General features: G+C 32.9%; 2 protein-coding genes and 1 pseudogene across 5 annotated transcripts; 1 reads left to right on the forward strand and 2 right to left on the reverse strand.

The window, feature by feature from the left end:
- The first annotated feature begins 150 nt into the window (after positions 1-150).
- Positions 151-961, forward strand: LOC111288234 (solanesyl diphosphate synthase 1, chloroplastic pseudogene; annotated as a pseudogene).
- A 735-nt stretch (positions 962-1,696) lies between these two features.
- On the reverse strand, positions 1,697-6,719 carry LOC111287600 (C2 domain-containing protein At1g53590-like). 4 transcript variants are annotated; one of them, XM_022878252.2, is made up of 12 exons: positions 6,588-6,719; positions 5,900-5,974; positions 5,666-5,809; positions 5,351-5,446; positions 5,121-5,252; positions 4,838-4,990; positions 4,703-4,744; positions 4,361-4,409; positions 4,112-4,204; positions 3,848-4,031; positions 3,177-3,300; positions 1,697-3,037 (listed from the first exon to the last, which is right to left on the reverse strand). In XM_022878252.2, the coding sequence occupies exons 2-12, from the start codon at positions 5,954-5,956 to the stop codon at positions 1,955-1,957; spliced, it is 2,157 nt and encodes a 718-aa protein (XP_022733987.2). In that variant the 5' UTR covers positions 5,957-5,974; positions 6,588-6,719; the 3' UTR covers positions 1,697-1,954. The 4 variants fall into 4 exon arrangements, with proteins under 4 accessions (XP_022733987.2, XP_022733983.2, XP_022733982.2 ...); XM_022878248.2 differs by having other exon boundaries at positions 5,666-5,799; positions 6,588-6,642; XM_022878247.2 differs by lacking the exon at positions 6,588-6,719 and adding an exon at positions 6,136-6,511.
- A 967-nt stretch (positions 6,720-7,686) lies between these two features.
- Positions 7,687-9,162, reverse strand: LOC111287614 (Pentatricopeptide repeat (PPR) superfamily protein). The gene has a single exon (XM_022878267.2). It carries the CDS (start codon positions 9,033-9,035, stop codon positions 7,794-7,796), a length of 1,242 nt encoding a protein of 413 aa, XP_022734002.2. The 5' UTR covers positions 9,036-9,162; the 3' UTR covers positions 7,687-7,793.
- Between the last annotated feature and the right edge of the window lie 11,500 nt (positions 9,163-20,662).

Genomic DNA, 20,662 nt, shown 5'->3' on the forward strand with positions numbered 1-20,662 from the left:
GGCACGTGAGTAGCACTACTGGCTGGGGACTTCATGTTTGCTCAGTCTTCATGGTACCTTGCAAATCTTGAAAACCTTGACGTAATTAAACTCATCAGCCTGGTATATATGAGCTCTGCCAAACATTTACCATCTCTTTTGGATATAAATGTAGGTATATGGTATTTGAGTCAAAAATTCAAAATTTAGGGATTGAAAGTATGCTCCGGCTATCGATATCTTTTTCAAACTATTGATATTTTCATTAAATAGTCTAAAAAGCATCCTTATTAATGATGTTGCAGGTTATTGAGGATTTTGCAACTGGTGAGATTAAGCAGGCATCTAGTTTGTTCGACTGTGACCTTGAACTCGAGGAGTATTTTCTAAAGAGTTACTACAAAACAGCTTCTTTGATTGCAGCTAGTACCAAAGGAGCTGCTATCTGTAGTGGGGCTGGTCGTAGTGTCACTGAGCAAATGTATGAATTCAGCAAGAATCTTGGTCTATCATTCCAAGTTTTTGATGACATATTAGATTTTACACAATCAGCAAAGCAGCTGGGGAAGCCGGCTGGCATTGATCTAGTAAAAGGCAACCTAACAGCACCAGTAATTTTCGCTCTAGAAAAAGAGCCAAAGCTTAGAGAAATCATTGAAGTTCTGTGAGACTGGCTCCCTTGATGAAGCAATTGAATTGGTTAAGGAATGTGGAGGAATTGAAGGAACGCAAGAATTAGCGAAAGAGAAAGCTGATCATGCAATTAAGAATCTACAATGTCTTCCTCATAGCGCTTTTCGTTAGCTCTTGAAAATATGGTGACGTTTAATCTTGAAAGGATTGATTAGTTAGATATGTTTCACTACAGAAGCAATTCCTTTATGAAGGATCGTTCTTCAATAACACATCCGAGACATAAAAGGAAGGCCTGAAGTTGAAGCCTCTATCCCCATAGAAAAGCTTTCATGGCACATTGGTTGGTTAGTCCTGCTGAATCCAGGTTCCATGTGACTGATTGTATATTCATACAAGGTATTGAGCTTTGACTTGAGCTCCCAATATCAATTTATTCAATTATTATAGGTTGGTCTGGAGAGAAATAATTCTCTATTTTAATTGTTACACAATAAAGTTTTTGATCAATGCGGAAGCTGATAAATTTTCATTTCTTGATTGTGTGCTGATTAATTAACTTGGTTTGAAAATGCATGGGGAGCTGACTCAGTAATGATTCTTGTAATAAATATATGGCTTTTTTCAATTACATAGCATGATCTGAATGGAAGGATATGTGTTGACGTGAATAATGGTTTGTTACAATCTTTTCTCAGGTAATTCATATTATAGTATAGGAGTGAAAAGAACAAGAATCTCATCATGAAGACAAACTAACTCTATATCTATAGAGGTAGTGAATTATCTTAAAATTTTTAGGGTAATTTCTACATGTAACATGTTTTCTTTGAAAGAATGGAATTCCTTGTGCTTTTTATTGGCTAAGTTTGTTTGGCGACACCAGTTTAGCATACCAAAATTTTGAACTTTCTCGGATGAGATAGCCTGAAAATCTATTTGAAAAGCTTGAATCTAAACCTAATCGAACCTGATTTGATCAAAAATTTTTCTACTTTTTTTCTTTTTTCACTTGGATGAAACTTTTTTTCCGATTCATCACAAAGCAAAAAATGGAATAGGGATATTATACATTCCGGTGCACTGATAAGAAGATAAAACTATTGCACTCAAGACTCAAGTGTAGTTCATCAACTTGTACAAACTGTTTCATTTTCGAATTTTACATGTAAGATTGAGGGAAAAAAAAAACATGGAGATTTACAAGGAACCAATCTATATGTATGCTATTCATCTGACTCTCTATTGCTGTACCACTACCACTGATAGTTATCTATCAGTAGATGTAAAACAAAAACAAAAACAAAAAAAAATATCAAGAAAAGCATATGCCTCAGCAAGCCTAAAGTTTGATATCAGTCTGAGGAGTGTCTTCTACCTTTTTCTCACAATCCAAGTTTCCTTGGGGAGAATTTGGTTTTGGAGACTCAGTCAGTTCATTACGGAGTTTAATGGGACTGCTCACCTCATTATCATCTATTTCATTAGGGCCTTCAACAGTCATTTTCTCCAATTGTCCCTCGACATTTATTGCAGGGTTCACCTGGTTGCTTGAATCCGTCAGAATGACATGCTCCTGAGCATCATGAGTATCGTCATTGCCACTGGAACTGGACATGGGATTGGAAACAACTTGTATTCTCTTGACTTCAGGGTATGACGTAGATCCAGCATCAGAGGAATCAGATTTTATTGAACACTCTTGTTCTACCACTGCTGATGGATCGCAAGATTTTTTTGACCCTTTACGGGAAAGAACATGTTTTATGCTACGAGCAGATTTCTCAGCATGTTTTAAAAAACTCTTTGCCATGTCTTTCATTCTTTTAGGGCTCTCTGGACTGCTTCCTGCAGGACTCAAGCTTCCATCATTTGAGACCTTATCAGAAGAAGGCCCTGAAAGACTGTCGTCTATTACAAACTTCACCAAAACCTCCTTGTCATTAACTGCTCTGAGGTTCGCATTGTAAGACTGAACTGCCTCTTCAAGGTTGCCTGAGTGACCCTCGCTTTTGGGACTCCTCTGAAATACAGAACTGAGCTTCAGCAAACCTCGCTTAACTCTGTTGACTTTTGCATCAGGGTTTTCTTCGGTACTGCTGCGGTCACTTTTAGGGGATGCAGATGCTACTGAAAGGGTGCTGCCAATAGAATGATTCGGCACTCTATGAATCTGTGTCTCAATGCTTCTAGCCTTCCCTTTTCTAGGTTCCCAAGTCTGTGACACCTCACTTCCTGGGTGATGAACCCATATCCCGGTTTCTTGTTGTCCTTCAACATTTATAGGTTCAAAATGATCCGGCAGGTTTGGAGATTTCTTCGAAGATATAGGTGAGAATGAACCTTTATCAGCAGCGTTAGTTGCAAAGGATTTTTGTATTTCTTCCTTGTTTAACTCTTCAGCATCAGCTGCATCATCACTTCCCTGTGTAAATTGTCCACAGACTCATTTTAAGCTTCTCTGCACATCTCTTTAACTCGTAAAATCATTTCATATATTTAAGGTTGTAACTTAAAACCTTCCTACTTTCACTTGTCGTTAAGTGTAACTTAGAATAAATTACCTTAGTGCTATCTTCAAGCACGGTTATAGCAAGATGAAGCCTTCCCATTTTAATATTTTGAAGAGGCAACCACATGTCATGTCTCTGGCCACCCCTAAAATCACTTATATTTACCGTGCAATTGCTGTAAATTGTAGCAAAATCAGTACATCAGATGAAGATTCGCAAATGAGTTATAGCAAATTGGGAAAACAGAATATGCAGAAAAAATGATTAAAAAACAATCAACAGCTACTTCCACCCATTGTTAACCTAAGTAACGATGGCAAGCCAAAAGGAAATTAAGATTAAGATCACAAAAGCAACAATTGATGATATCCAATGTTAAACTACACAATATTTTTAGGATCATAAATTTTTTTTATCCACCCGACAACAATGGAAGATAAGTTTATATCTCAATTTTCATAAAGTGCTGAGGCTAGGGTCAGCAAACTAATATCTATTAAATCACTAAATGCATTTACTTCAATTCGTAGACATATATTCTATTCCAAAGCATGCTATTTCTAATTGATGGAGTAGAGGCTATGGAAAAAGTAGTCAACACAGTGCAAAACCATGAGCCTCAAAATGTATCCATAAAAATAGGGGTAACTGGAAAGAAATATCGCGGCAAGTATTCAAACATGATTACACAATGTGGTTATTTTAGAGGTTCAGAGACAAACCCAAGGGTATCATCAACAAAGTGGTCTTTGTCACAAACTTCAATAATCAGTACATTAGGTGTCTCCCACGTGCAAACAGGGATCATAAATTCCTCATGCCATTTTGGAGTCAAAGTTTTCTTGTGCGTCTTAGTCCTGAGCCTATAAGGGCCAAGTTGCCCCTTCACATATGGATCAGCTAGCCCTGAAAATTTATATCCAATTATCGACCATAAAACAAGATATTACACAAGTGAAAGATAGGAAACTGAATTTAAAACTAACCATTTAAATCTGAAGGTTTCATATCAGATGCTTCAATAATTTCAACCTTGGCTTGAGCAAGAGGTTGCTTCTCATCAACAGAAAACCAGCTTTCTGGGATATATAATCAATGACAAGGTAAATGAAAAATATAGAAGTGACAATAACACATATTAACTCATCACAATAATTAATTAGTTATGACTTCAAAAATGAACAATCGTTAATAGAAGTGCAATGAAAAACAGAGTAAATAAAGACAAAAATTACCTGGTTGGGGTGAAGCAAATTTCTCAACATCAACAACCAGCATATTGGGCTGTGAAACAAACAAACAATTAGAGATAAAGTTGTATCCACAATGGCATATGGCTGGAAACCTAAAACCTGTCAGTGCATCCTGGAAGTGTAACATACTAATAGTCGATTGCAGAATATAAGATAGAATTTATGACAAGGAGGACTTAGGGAAACATGATAAGGAAACTTGAATAAGCAAAAGAAAACAACGGAAAACATATTCATTTTTATACAGCACCAGAGTTAATAAGCAAAAGAAAACAATGGAAAACACAATCACTTTTATAGAGCACCAGAATTAAAAATACTAACTTCGACAAGTGTCTGCTCAAATGCAACCGAGAGAAGCTTATCCTAGCCAAGAAAAAGAGGACACAATAAGATTGGGAGAAAGGAAGAGATGAAAAAAGAAGTTGAAGATTTATTCAGGGAAAAAAAGGTTATTACAAGCCATCCCGCAATCCCTGGAAGTTCAGTAACATCAAGTCCACGAGTAAAGATGGGTTTCACAGTCATCTGGAAATATGGAGGCTCAGCAAAGCCTACTCGCAGACGGCCAAGGAAAGGCCACTGCCGGATAAACTTCACCCCAATCAAAACCTGCAAGACAGAAGAAAGGGTAAGGAAATGACTAATAACGCTAATTAAATCTGTAATTGGCAAGAGATGGAAAACTCTTTTCATGCGCAACATGAATGGCCAAGAATAAGTGTTCCATATTTATCAGTACCTTTCCTTCAACATGCATGCCTGTTATATGCAACTTTGCCCACATTCCAAATCCCAGTCTTTTCCTTAGTTTCACAGCAAGTATTGCACTCATGTCATCTGCTGTGAGAAAATTCATTCCCAACTCCAGTACCTGCATACATTAGATTGTAATTTTTACCATGGGCAAAATTGAAACCAAAAATCAAAGCCAAAACGATTATACGGACAACGGTTAGTGAGAACATATACCAAGTGATCATCATCAGAGCATTGGCGAAGAACCCTCATCTCTGTGAACAAAGGTGGATTTCTTCCCAAATATAAGTGCTGAACCATAGCTTTCTTCTGCATGTATCTCAGTATTATCATAAAAAACTCACTACGTGGACCAGAAAACAATCATCTGCTTGTCATTGCAAGTAACAAAGTTCAGAAATTGAAAAAAAAATTTCAAATTGCTCATAATTCTTGAACTAAAGTTGGACTTCTTACTAAAACAGAATCTTTATGTAATGATTCTCCAGAGATAGATAAAACAAAAGTGCTAGAAAGCAAAATTCATACAGCAGTCCATGGTTTGTACTTTTCCAAGAACCAAGGTATGATAGGAAGCAGAATATTCTGTGATGCAATCTGTTCCATACAAATAGGCCATATCTTTTCAACAGCATGGTTTAACCAACGAACCGATTCAGAATCTGAAAGTACCTGAAGATAAAGATAAGGCCAACAAAGCATTAAAGGGACATACTTTACTAGATCAAAATCAAGAATCTAAAACTCCAATTTGAGAATTACCCTTCTCCTAAAAGATTGCCTTTTTCCCTCGAATTCCAATTTCTTCTTCAATCTCATTACATACCTTTCATGAGCCTTTAATCAACAAGGAAATGAACCCATTAGAAAATAAAATAAAAGGAATTTTCAACAAAAAAAAATGCCAATCCAAAGTTAGAAGTAGAGAAATTCATGAGAAAAAAAAAGGATAAAGAGGGAAAGATTCTACATTTTTCAAAAGAAGAAGAATCTTTTACCAAGTAGAGATAAATGAGAGACACAAAATAAGCAACTGGGTGGCAAAGATTGAAGTGAGAAAGCATCCAAAGCAACACCAAAACTATTCCAACATGATGCATCAGTGAAATCTCCATCAAACCCATTTCTAAATACATCAAAAGAAAAATATCCACTTCAAAAAATATCACGACTTTTCACTTATTCTCCATAACCCATAACCACCAAATCAAAAAAAGAACAGAAACTTTCATGGAGATTTTAAGGAAAAAAACTAGGAAGGAATCTGAATCAAATGACTTGACTTCAAGGGGCGTGTTTGTTTGAATGGAATGACAGTTATGGTAGCAGCAATTTCCTTTCTATAGTATGATCCGGGCAGATATTTTTTCAAACAAATTAAATATTTTAATTAAAAAAGTTTTAAGTATGGTGATTTAGTTTGACTGGCTTCCTCAAGTGAAAACGCTACCTTATAGATTAAACAATATAGATAGGTGGTGGTACATTTGTTAGCATCACAACACAAAGGAGATTTTGAAACAGAATGATCCAAGTGGGGAAGCCGGTCGATTGATACAGGCAAAAAGTTTCGCCTCTGAAAGTCAAATCTTTTCCAAGTGGATGCCTTTGTGTTTGGTACTGTCAGTTTTCAGTGTTTTCCAGTCTCGTTTGCCACGTGTTCATCACGTGTATTCTACGCGTTCCAACAATGTACTTCTGATCAGTTTTGAGAAATTTTAATGAATAAACCAATGATTGTGTTTAATGGAAACATAGGGGACGCCGCAGAGGATTTGACCCTCTTTTGCCGACGCTGCGGATCCTCTTAGAAAGTGACGCTTTACCTCACGTCTGTCCTTTTCTCTCTACTCCATTTGTCAAAACGTTTTTGCATGAACAGGCTTACGTACTAACAAACAAAGCGAACAGTCTTAACGACTGGAACGTATAATGAAAGAAAATTAAAGAAACATTTTTAAAATTAACCCTTTTAGAGGAAAAAGAACTTTTATTTTTTAATCTGAATTTAATAGTAATTGGTTTAACTCATTGAACAGAAAATTTTTAATACTTTTTTTATAATGGAGTCTCTCTGGCTCTTTGAACAGAAACAAAATTTATTGTTAGGAAACTTCAATGTACTTATTATAGATGATCCAACCATCGGTGTCAATTGCGGAACTCTTTGATGAAAATTGCTCTAAGCTGCTAGAACTGAAGAGTATCTGTACGGGTTTGACGACTTGTGATTCTCTGGTTTATATAACAGTATCCTGCTGTCCGAATCTAAAGAGGCCTCCCCCTCGCTCGTCCCCTTGTTCATGGAAAACCATCTGATTCTCTTAATCTCAAAGTGATAGCTGTGAAAAGACAAAATGTAGTGGAGATCACTGGAGTTTGATTGGATGGTAGATCACTGTGGGCATCGTCTATGAAAAAAAGGTTTCTAATGTTTCATACTCCAGCTTTCTATTCATTAGTTTGATGAGATAGTAAATCCTGACTCAGCAGCAACAGGGGACAGAAGTTCTCCCAAGTATGACACCATCACAAAAGGGCAAAACAGGTTATGAAAATGTATCCATCTGAATTGGGTATAGCATTTAAATACTGAAACGAGAATTTTCCATTGCCATATGTCACATTTAAAAATGCAGAAAGGTCCATGATAGCATTAGCTATTGGCAATTTCACCAAGTAAAACAGAGTCACAAGTGTTACTCCTATGAAAAATACATTGAACCATCTGTGTCCACATACCCATCTTAGGAACAAAACCATGATGCACCATCTGCTTCAAAGCCCAATCAACTTCACTTACCAGCTTCTTCTTACAAAAACCATGAATCAACTTCTTGTATGAATCAAAACTAGGATTAACCCTCTCGAAAATCATTCTCCCCATCAACTCTTTCGCATCCATAAACCTCTCAGCATCAAGCAAACCATACAAAACCTCCTGATAAGACCCTGCATTCGGATAACACCCTTTTCTTTTCATCCATTCCAAGAGCTTCACCCCCTCTTCAACCCTACCTTGCTTCCTAAGTCCCGAAATCAAAATATTAAAACTAACAGCATCAGCCTCAATTCCTTCCTTTTCCATCCTCCCCATCAGCTCAAAAGCTTTACCAACCTTCCCCTTTTCACACAAACCGTGCATTAAAGTTGAAAAAGTCCTCAAACTAGGCTTACACCCTTGTTTAGGAAATTCGTCAAGCACTTGGAATGCCAACTCTACTTTCCCATTTTCACATAACCCCTTAATGAGAATATTCAAAGTACAGGCTTCAACTTCGATGCCCAACTTGGGGGCTTTCCCATAAACCTCATGAACTACATCGAATAATTTATTCGATACGAGCAAGCTCAATACGATATTAAAGGTCTTAACACTAGGCCAAGTCCCATATTCTGGCATACTAAAAAGGGTCTCAATTGCCCTCTTAATTCGACCGCCAACATGCCCATATTTTTTTATTACATTTTGGAAGAAAGTATCGGATAAACGACAAGCTTTTTGGTGTTTGAGCTTTTCCATGATGTTTTGAATGGAATCGAAATCCTGGATATCTGCTAGTTTGTTAATGACAAGAGTGAAGAGAGGTTCGGTTGGTTTGTAATCTTTACGTGTTGAGTATTGGTTTAGGACAGAAATGAGCGAGTTTGGTTCTTTAAGGTTGTCGAAGATTTTGAGGACTTCCGTTGGGGAGAGCCAGTCTTTGTGGGTTAGTTTGTAAAGCGGAGGGGGAGTGGGGGTCGGTTGGTGATGGGTGGAAATTGGGGAGGAAGAGGAAAGGGGTTTAAGAGTTGGGTTTTTGATGGTGAATGGATGGACGGAATGGGAGGGAAAATTTTGGAGATTAGAATTTTTGATGGAGGAAAGGAGCGAACGTGTAATCATGTTTTTGGTCATACGAGAATAAGGAGTAGGATTTAGTGAGACCTTTTGTTTTCTGCCGTTTGGGACTTAAGGGGGCCAGGGAAGGGAAAATAAAGAGAAAGGAAGAGGTAGCAAACGGGCGGGTTTGAATGCGTTCAAATTGAACTATTTTTCATTTTAGATCTTTTGGGTTTGGATTTATTTCGAATTTTGAATTCGGATTTTTTTGGATTCGAATTTTTTTGATTCAGATTTTTTTAATTCAGTTAATTTCGAATTTAAATAATTTCAGATTTCAACAATTTTGAATTTCGGTTATTTCGAATTCAAATTATTTTTAATTAGATTCTGTTCGAGTTAAATAAATTTATTATTTAAATAATTTTAAAAAATTTTAAATTTTATTAGTTATAATTTATAAATATATATTTTAATTTTGACGTAAGAATTAATTTTATTTTTTATATAATTATATAAAAATATTACAAAAATGCATGTTGAAAAACACTATTTGATTGAATTGTTATAATTTTAATTATTTTATGACTTGCAGGCAAGAAATTAAAAGTCCGTATGACATTAGCAATTAAAAGGTGATTATATTACCATAATAGTTTAACATTTCAAGTGATTAATAACAATTAAAAGTCCAGACTCCAGATGACTTTAGCAATTAAAATTCGTGAACTGGAACAGGATCTCACAATTCTAAATTTCTAATTTCCAAAAATAAAAAATTAAAATAACTAAAAAATTGAGTAAACCTTAATATCATATCATAATTCAATTCATAACTCATAAATCTATTAGTATATTCCTAATGCTAACGATACACCCAAACTTTTCTCCTTTAAATTTATTTTCTCCATTCTCACCCTTCTTCATTAAGTCTACTGAGTCTTCATCAGCAAACTTCACACTGATGGCAACCACTCCTAACTAGTGATAGCAATGAAACCTAACAGCAACAACGAATCTCTCCAATAGTAGCAGCAAGTTTGATTGATTATATTTTTATGTTTCATTCTTCCTCTATTTTATTTTATTTTTTGTTGAAGAGCCAATCAAGTTACATGATGCTGGAGTAAGCCAAAAAAGGACAATAAATTAAACTCTAATATGTAGAGTAACATGTTTGTATGTTACTGATGGCTTGTATGGAGGTTTTTATGGTTTTTCTTTCTAATGAAATAGACATGTTTGTTCCAGTGCAACTTTCAAAATCATTTACATGTAATCATGACATACAACTTGAACAATAGACAAAGTTAATTACATGGCACAAACCTCAGAGAAAACTCTTGTTGATGACAAGGGCATGCAATAAAGAAATGTTGGATATTGAGCTTCTAAACATGGAGCTTCTTGTTTAGCATAGTCTTTGTAATCCATGAAAACCATTAGGCTTAGATCATAAGGATTCTCTCCACCTGGCATAATAAGAAAAAAATTAGTAGAGTAATAACAATTGTCAAACAAGTTTAGAAAATTTTTTTCCTCCATCACCTCCTCTTAAAGGGTAATTTTTTGTTTTATAAAGAAATGTTGCATGTTATGAGTAGCAATGTAAATTCTGATAATTTAATTAGTGACTTGGATGGGTCATAAGCTATGAATCATGCAGATAAAGGTTTTTTTTTTCTTTTGAAAGCACATGGAAAACACTTGTAAGTTGTACTTGTATGATTGCAATTAAAAGAAATTTTATTTACATTTCATATTTACTTTAAATCAAAATCAAATAAACAATTGGAACTTGGAAGTAAAATTCAATTAATTAATAATGTATTTGTGCAATTTTTAAAATGTGTTATACTAATTACAAGTGTTAACTAGTGCATGCAATTAATATATTTATATGATTTATTTTCATTATATAATACTATAATATTTCCATTATTCTTCATACAAGTTTGATGGGACTGATCTATCTTAATTTTTTTTTTCAGATACATATGTAGAATCAAACTTTAATGGTAATGATGGCCTTAACATTATAAATTGCTCCACAACACCTACTTCTATTTTTAATCCTTTAAAGTGGCAAAAAAAATCCAATGTTTAGACTGTTTTTGTTCCACTTGATCCTAAAGAACTATTGGTATATCAAGTGAAAAACAATGATACCAAAGAAAAAGCTAAATGCAAGTTTTGTGGGATTGTTATGATTGGTGGTCTTATTCAAGTACGTCTACCATGAGGCGTCATATAGAAAAATGTAACAAAATAGATCTTTCTAATTCGGATGTGGGTGGAAGTAAAAGAATAGACCCACTTGTTGCTTGTGAAATGATTGTTGAAAGTGTGCTTGCTCATGGATATCCATTTAAGATTATTGAGAGGATGTTAAACTTAGAGCCTTTCATTCCTATTTGAATAATTATTTCAAACCCACTTGTAAGAATACTTGTAAGGCTGATTGCTTGAAACTACAAAATAAAATGAAAGAGAAAGTTAAATCTAGCATGGAAAAAATTTCAAGTAGAATTTCTTTGATTGCTGATATGTGGACATCCTGTACTACTGATGGATATCTTTGTTTAGCTGTACATTTTATTGATGATGATTGGAAGTTACATAGTACAATTTTGAATTTTCGACATGTGCTACCACCACATATTGTATTTCTTTTTTATAACAAGATTTATAATTTACTGAAAGATTAGGGACTTGAGAAAAAATTTTTAGTATTACTTTGGATAATGCTAGCAATATGGATAGCATGCAAAACCTTTTACATAGCCATCTTGATCAATAAGGTGCATTGCTATGTCATGGGAAATTTTTTCATATTCGTTACGCGACTCATATATTGAATCTTGCTGTTTAAAAAGGTTTATCTTTCATTAATGAACCCTTGAAAAAAGTAAGAGAAAGTGTAAAATATGTGGAAGGTTCTTAAGCAAGAAAGATCAAGTTTCGCCGATGTCTAATTCAATCAAATTTGAATTATTCAAGAGGATTATGGTTGGATGGGGTAAATGGGTGGAACTCTACATCTTTGATGTTAGACAAATTTGTTTACTTTCATGAAGCTTTTGAGAAGTTGAGTTTGTTGGATGGAAATTACGAAACAATTCCAAGTTTTGAAGAATTTCTTTGGATTGAGAAGGTTTTCGAGTTTTTAGAGCCTTTTTTTTTATATTACCATTTTGTTTTTAGGAAGAGATTATCCCACTAGTAATATGTATTTTGAAAAAATATGGAAAATTCAAAAAAATACTCAAAATATGCTTGTGTCTAAAGACCCAATCATGGTACTAATGGCAAAAAAGATGGACAATAAGTTTTGTAAGTATTGGGATGATTACAATATGGTGTTATCTTTTGTAGTTATACTTGATTCTCATTTTAAACTACAAATTTGCAATATCTTTTGCCAAAATTGGGTAGTGAATATGAAAGCAAGTGTTTGGATGTTCTAGAAGAATTGAAGCTACTTTTCAAGGAGTATGAGAATTAGAGTAATATTTGTTCTCAATAATCTATGACGGCTTTTGATAGTGATCAAAGTAATCAAAGAAAAGTTTCTAAAGAAATATTGATTGTAAGTTTAATATTTATTTTATTTTTAGCCAAAAGTTTAATATAAGTTACTTTTTTCTTAGATAAAAAGTAATTTAGTTTTTTTTTCTTTTACTCTAATTGTGCATTTGTTATTATAATTTAACATATGGACTTACTTTATTATCATAGGGGTTTAAAAGTTATAACATTGGGTCTATTTCATATAGATCATAGTTGGATGTCTATTTCTATGAAATAAGAGAAAATTGTGAGAAGCAACTTGATGTTCTTGATTATTGGAAGAAACATAACTTTCGATACCTATCCTTTCACTCATGGCCAATGATATATTAAGTATTCCAATTACCACAGTTGCTTTTGAATCAACATTTAGTATGGGTGGTAGAGTTATCAATAAATGGAGAAATTGTCTTAAACCCCATAATGCAAAAATACTGATTGCCACTCGTAATTGTTTGTACGGACATGATGCAACAATTAATCAAAATAGTAAGATTTTATTGCCATTGACTATAATTTCATCGAGATTTTTTTTAATAAACGTATTATTATTTTTATATATGTTATTAGATGAAGAAGATGATGAAATACTGGAATTTGGAAGGACTATAGCAATATTGAATTAGTTGTCTCATGGAAGAGGATTAAGAGTTTTTTTAGTATAATGTAATTGATATTTTACTTTATAATATAATTTTTTGTTGTCAAAAAAGTTAAGAATTTTTTATTAACAATAATTGTATTGTTTTGATTGTAATTTGTAGGGTCATATTTTAGATGTTTAGATGACTTTAAATTTGATAATTCATGTTTCGGTATCGTATCTCGTATTGTGTTTAACATGTATGATGACACAAATTATTAAAACACAAACATGATGCGAATTATAAAACGTATTTAAATCTTAAATATGAACTTGATACATTTAATATAAGTGTTACACATGACATGACACGATTAACATATGTCATAACATATATGTCATAACGTATAGATTCGTGGATCTATCACTAGACATGAATTTTAGGAGTTACTATCAATATTTTTTATTTAGGTGTGATTGGTCACTTGATAGAATCTGTTCCATTTAAAAAAGAGTCCCAAGATTGACTTGGGTATCTTTAAATAATAGATTTTAATCCATGAAATCAAATTTTAGGCTCAAGAGTGCAATCATGCATGAAGAAGGTTATAGACAATTTTGATTTCAAATTTTTCAAGCCTTAAAATATTCTTATAATTTTACCAAATCATTTAATTATTGGAAACTAATCTTAAATTTGCTCTAACAGTTTAGTAGGAATTTAAGATAATTTTCTCACCTCAAGAGTATTTATAGAGACTAATGTCCGACTTTAAAGAAACTCTGTCATCGAGTTCATTAATATATTTTATTTAAAAAAATAATTAGTAAAATTTTCTAATAGTTTGGTAAGATTTACGTTGATGCAAATCTCTCAATAGTTTGATGAAATTTTCTTGTAAATTTATTTTTTAAAAATATATTAAATCTTTCAATAATTTGATAGGACTTAATTTAAGATGTAAATCTCCCAATAGTTTGATAGGATCAAAACAAAACATTTTATTAGTAATAATTTTTTTATAAAAATTTATTTATGAAATTCTCTAATAGTTTGATAGAATTCATAAAAAATTTAAATTCATAAAAGATCTTCCAATAATTTGGTAAGATTCATGAATTTATTTTAAAAACATTTTTTTCATAAAATAAATAAATAAAATGAAATTCATAAAGACAATTAAAAAAAAAGAAATAAATTGTTCAATTTAAAATAAGTAAAATAATAATTGAAGATAAAATAATAATAATTGGATATGATAAAGGTACTTCTTCATGGCATCAAATTTTATGGGATTGGGAAGATCATCTCCATTTATCTCCTTTAAGATCAATGCTCTTCTTGAAAAAGCCATTTTTACAATATACGGCCCTTCCCAATTTAGTGTACGCTTTTCTCTATTATCATGTTGATTCAGAAAAAATTTTTCAAAACTGACTTTTCTTTTCAGAATTGACGAGGTCAAACCTTCTTATCATGAGCTCTCATCATTCTTTTCTAGTATAGTTGACCATGACATAAGGATGCCAATCTCTTTTCCTCAATGAAATTCAGTTGCTCATAGCGCTATTGAACCCATTCAGCTTCTTCTAACCCCACTTTTCATAAAACCCTCAGAGATGAGATTTTTACTTCTACTGAACATATAGCCTTCATCCCATAAACCAAAGAAAATAGAGTTGCCCTAATAGAGGTGCGTACTAACGTTCGATAAGCATTTAAAGTAAAAGGTAATTTCTCATACCAATCTTTATACATCTTGGTCATTTTCTCCAAAATCTTTTCATTTTTAGGCGATATAATGCTGAATTATAATGCTTAATTTTAAACTGAGTACATATTTCTTGCATTATCTTACTATTTAAATTCTTAGCCTTATTTAAAATAATCCTCTCGATAAATCCATATTTGTAAATTATATCTCTCTTGATGAACTTGCAAACTACTGATTGTGTCACACTTGCATAAGCAGCTACCTAAACCTATTTTGTGAAATAATATATCATTACAAAAATGAATTTATTCCTATTTAATGCTTTTAGAGTAATAGGCCCAATGACATCCATACCTTACATAGAAAACAACCAAGGTGATGCCAAAACATGTAAAGCAATAGGCGGATCATGTATTTTGTTAGCATAAATTTGACATTTGTGATACTTTAGAGCATAATCGATGCAATTAGCTTTCATTGTTAACTAGTAATATTCGACTCTCATAATCTATCTTACTATCATGCATCCATTTGCATGTTCTCCACACACTCCATCATGCACATCTTTAATAATCTTTTTTACCTCAGTTGCATTTACACACCGCAATAACACCTAATCTTTACCTCTTTTGTAAAGAACCTCTCTGTTTAGGAAGAATCCCATAGCCAATCTTTTTAAGACTCTATTATCATTTTTTATTGCCTAATTTGGGTTTTACTAACTCCTTAAATATTGTAGGATATCATGATACCAAGGCTTTCCATCTTTTTTCTCTTCCACATTGGCCTAATGTATTGGCATGTCCTTAACATTTAACTTAATGGGTTGAACTTCAATATTGTTATCAATCTGGATCATTGCAACTAAAGTGACCAAGGCATCCATAATTTAATTTTCTTCATAAGGCAAATGTTCAAATTAGACTATTTAAAACTGCTTGCATAATTTTGAAATGTACTTATGATATGGGATAAGCTTTGAATCTCTTATCTCTCATTTACTCTTCAATTGATAGATAACAAATGCTAAATCCCCAAACAACTTCAATGCTTTAATTTTTTTTCAAAGCAGCTTGTAAACCCATAACATATGCCTCATATTCAGTCAAATTATTGGTATAATTGAGGTTTAATTTTGCTGTAATAGAATAATAATATCCCTAAAGAGATATTAGAATTGCCCTAATTTCATGCCCCAAAACATTAACGACCTTATCAAAGTACATTTTCCATGACTTTTCAGTATCTTCTTCCTCTAATTTTGAGATGGTCATTAACTCTTCACCCAAAAAATTGAATTTCATTGACTTATAGCTTTCAAAAGCATGTTTTGCAAGGAATTTTGAGATGGCACTTACTTTAATTGGTTTTTGACTCACATACACAATGTCATACTCCGAAAGCATTACTTGCCACCTTGCAATCCTTCCTAGCAATAATGATTTCTCAAAAATTTACTTGATTGGGTCCAGTTTGGCTATAAACTAAGTGGTATGATAAAACATATACCGCTTGAGTCTCTTAGCTGTTTGAGCCAAAGTGCAACACATTTTTTCTAATGATGAATATTTTAACTCATATTCTATGAACTTCTTACTTAAGTAGTAAATAGCTTTTTCTTTTCTACCAGAGTCATTTTGTTGCCCCAACACACACCCATCGACTTCTTATGTACAATTAAATACAAAATTAATGGTCTATTCGAAACAAGTGGTATTAGCACTAAAAGGTTTGACAAGTATTGCTTAACGCTATCAAAAGCTTCTTGACATTTTTTCATTCTATCACTAGGGTTGTTCTTTCAAAAAAGCTTAAAGATAAGGTCATATTTGGAGGTCAGTTAGGAAATGAATTTAGAAATGTAGTTCGATATGCCTAAAAGAACTCAAAAAAATTTTTGTGCACTTGGATGAGATAAGTTCTGGATGGCTTTTATTTTGTCTGGATCAACATCGATTCCTTTTTCACTAACCACAAAGACTAGCAACTTTCTTGACTTAGTTCCAAATGTACATTTGAATGGATTTAACTTGAGTTGGAACTTTTTTAATCTCTCGAACAATTTTCTAAGGTTAGCTATATGGTCTTCTCCTTTATGGGACTTTATGGTCATGTCATCCACATACACCTCGATTTCTTTATATATCATATCATGGAAAAGTGTTACCATACCCTTTGATATATTATCCCAGTATTTTTTAATCCAAAGGGCATAACATTATAACAAAAAATATCCCTTTATAGTTACAAAAATGGTTTTTTCTGTTTTATCTTAGGCCGTCTTTATTTGATTATAACTTAAAAATCTATCCATAAAAGAGAACATAGAATGTCGAGTCATATTATCTACCAATGTATCAATATGAGGTAAAGAAAAATTATATGTCGAACTGGCCCTATTCAAATCATGATAATCCATACATATTTGTACCATTTCATCTTTTTTAAGAATAGGTACTATATTAGTTGCCTACTCAAGATATTTGATCACTTATAAAAAGCCTATATCAAACTATTTTTTTACCTCTTTTTTAATTTTCAACAGTATTTTAGGTTTTATCTTTCTCAATTTTTGTTGAACAAGACTACATTCAGGCTTTAAGGGTAGCCTATGTTCTATTATTTTAGTGCTAAGCCTCGACATATCCTGATAAAATCAGGTAAGCACATCTATAAATTCTTAAAATAAATTTTCTAACATTCATCTATTAGCAGATGAAAGCAACATGCCAACCTTAACTCTTTTTTTGTTTTCATTATCCCCTAAATTGATCATCTTAGTAGTTTTTTTATGGGGCTCAATAAATTTATTCTCATGTTCAATCAATCTCATTAGATCCGAAGGTAAAGTATATTTTTCAAAGCCTTTGTCAGTGTCGAGTTCATCAGTATTAATTGAATTTTCAGAATTAAATCCCTGATTGTTATGATGATTATCCTCACATTCATTTAAGGACCTAAAATAAAATGGAAAATATTGACAAAATGCTTTGACTAAAAAGAGAAAAAAATGGAAACTGAATTGGAGAAATGAATGGAGATGCATAACCTTATGCTTTTATTGAAATAATAATTAATAAGAGGCTCATAGATAAAAAATTATCCTAATGCTTTTTAGCATAAACAATTGAGAATTGTATTTGCATTGGATGGGTATCAAGGATAGCAAGCATCTCAATGATGCTCCAATTTGTAAGTTCAAGGCTTGGCAAACATGAATGAATAAACATCTCTTTCTTCTGAAATTCTTCTTCTACCATCTGGATGGACATCTTAGTGAAAGCTTTTTCTATGCTCAACTTGTTTTCAACATCTTTCTCTATCCCTGGATACATATATTCTTCTAGCTTAAAAATCTCATATAGATACGGTATGACAATCGACATATTTCTTGCTATTCTTTTTCTTCCCTTATTGTCCCACATCCTCTTCACTTCATAGTCTTTGAATTCATATCCTAGGCCCAATCTATCACTATTGTCTATTATTATTTGAGGCTCCTTAATTTATTGTAGATTTTTACCCAACCCAACTCTTGGATACCAATTTTTATCGACAATCTGGCTAATCATAATTCTACTGAACTTTGGTCACTATAGCTTAGATCCTTCACCTACAGTATTGACAAGTTCAAAGAATCAATAAGAACATTTCAAGGATTCTTCCGCTGCCTTCACATAAGGAGCATTTATGGGCTGGGTCATTAATAAGTCTTTTTTTCCATTCATATTAAGTTGCCCTTCCATATTAAACTTGATTTTTTTATATAAGTAAAATGGAACAACACCTGCCATGATCTGCTGAGCAAACAACTATATGATGAAGAGATATCCATAAGCTAAAACTTTACATCAAAAGTGCAAAGCTCAATTTGTAACGGCATCTCAATATCTCTTAATACCTCATGCCTGATCCCATCATATGCTCGAATGAAAATATGACTACTTTTTATATGAGACATATCAATAGATAGCCGTGCTAACATGGAAATGGGCATAATATTTAAGCACAACCATTGTCAATAAGCACCTTAGCTATAATGTGACTCTTGCATTTGACAATAATGTGTAAAGTCTTTTTGCTTTTTCTTTCTTCAGTTGGGATTTCATTATCACTAAAGGCTACATAGTGCGGTACCATCAAATTTCTCGTTAGAAGATTCACATACTATACAAACACATTATGTATCACATAAGCTTAATTTCACACCTTCAGTAAGGCGTTATAGTCCGATTCTAAATTCAATAACAATGACAACAAAAAGATTATAGCTAACGTCTTGTTTAACTACTTCACCATAAAATATTCACTGTGTTTTACCAACTCATAAGCTTCTTTTTCAGACACAGGCTTTACGTTATCTTTTTTTGGGGTTAGCTACAATTCAACTTATTTTTTTGCCACTATCGTCTTCTCTTTTCTTACCCTTTCTAACATATCCGGAGTGTAGCATCTGCTACTTTCAGTTATGTTTCTTACACTAGTTATGTTAACGACATTTAGCTTAGGTGTGATATCTTTCTGCCCTTGGATTGTCACTTCACAGCCATACCTACATGGTATGATCTTTTTATTCTCGTAAGGAAATGGACTCGAAACCTTAAAAGTCACTAGCTTCGGGATAGGTTTGTTTATAATTGACTTTAGCCTCTCGCCATAATATATAGTTATCGATTTTGGTACCAATTTTGATTTGTTGGTCATAAAAACTTTTACTTTTTTTGAGGCTTCTCCTTCCTTATATAGCTCAATCTGGTATGAATCTATCAATTTTTATACCTTTTCATGAAATTGCTTACAAGTTTTAATAGAATGACCTGAAGCCCTACTATGGTACTTGCACTTTTAATTTAGAACACATCTCTCATGAAAGGTGCATGGGTCTACTGGTTGTACTATCCCAGCCTTATATAGAGCATTATATAAATAACTGAATGGCATTTTGATCTTCTTTACTTTTCTCTTTATACATTCTTTATCCTCATTCAAAGCATTGATTGCATGATTTGGCAATAGATTGCCACTAACATTGGGTGTTATTTTTCCATTAGTATTAAAATTAATCAGCTTTTCTTTGATCGGACCTTACACCTTGTATTTCAAAACGTTGCAATTTTTAGTGAAATGGCTTGTGATTCTATAATGATAATTGCAATGAGTAGTGAGATTGTACCACTTAAGATAAGGAGGTTCGAGTGATTTTATACGAAAAAGAGCAATCAAATGATTATTGTAGAGTTCTCATTATAACTCTATATAAGTCATGGGAATGAGGTCAAAAATAGGCTTTTTTCTATTATTCCATGGTTCCCTTAGACAACTTATTGAGTTGGACGAGCATACGAAATGTCTTGCTATGAGAGTAGTACTAAGATAGTAAATGTTGGTAGGTGGTTGGAATGATGGTTGATAAAGGAATAGATAAGCAGATTGAGGCATTGATGGCTATAAGAAAGTTAAGGCATTGTTTATGGTGGAATGGTATGTTTGGTAAATAGGTTGTGGATAAGGAATGTAATTTTTGAATTGTTGCCCTTCGAAACTCATAGTTTGAGTTTCACTCTCCTTTTGCTTGGGCATTTTCTTGGTTACCAAAGATTCTTCTTCTTCAAGTTTATCAATTTTTATGGCATTTTCAATGATCTCATTCGAGATCACTATATTAACAAAGTTCTTAATTACATTTTCTACCATCTATTATAGTAAGGCGACTTTATAATACTCACATATAGAATCATTGTTTCTTTTTTTGTCAACGGTGGTTAGACTCGAATAGCCATATATCATCATCTTTGAGTATACTCCTTAAAGGACTCAATTGTTTTTTTTCATAC

Source organism: Durio zibethinus, chromosome 4 (assembly GCF_047325235.1).
Source record: "Durio zibethinus cultivar Kanyao isolate XHJ-2024 chromosome 4, ASM4732523v1, whole genome shotgun sequence".
NCBI classification, from domain to species: Eukaryota; Viridiplantae; Streptophyta; class Magnoliopsida; order Malvales; family Malvaceae; genus Durio; species Durio zibethinus.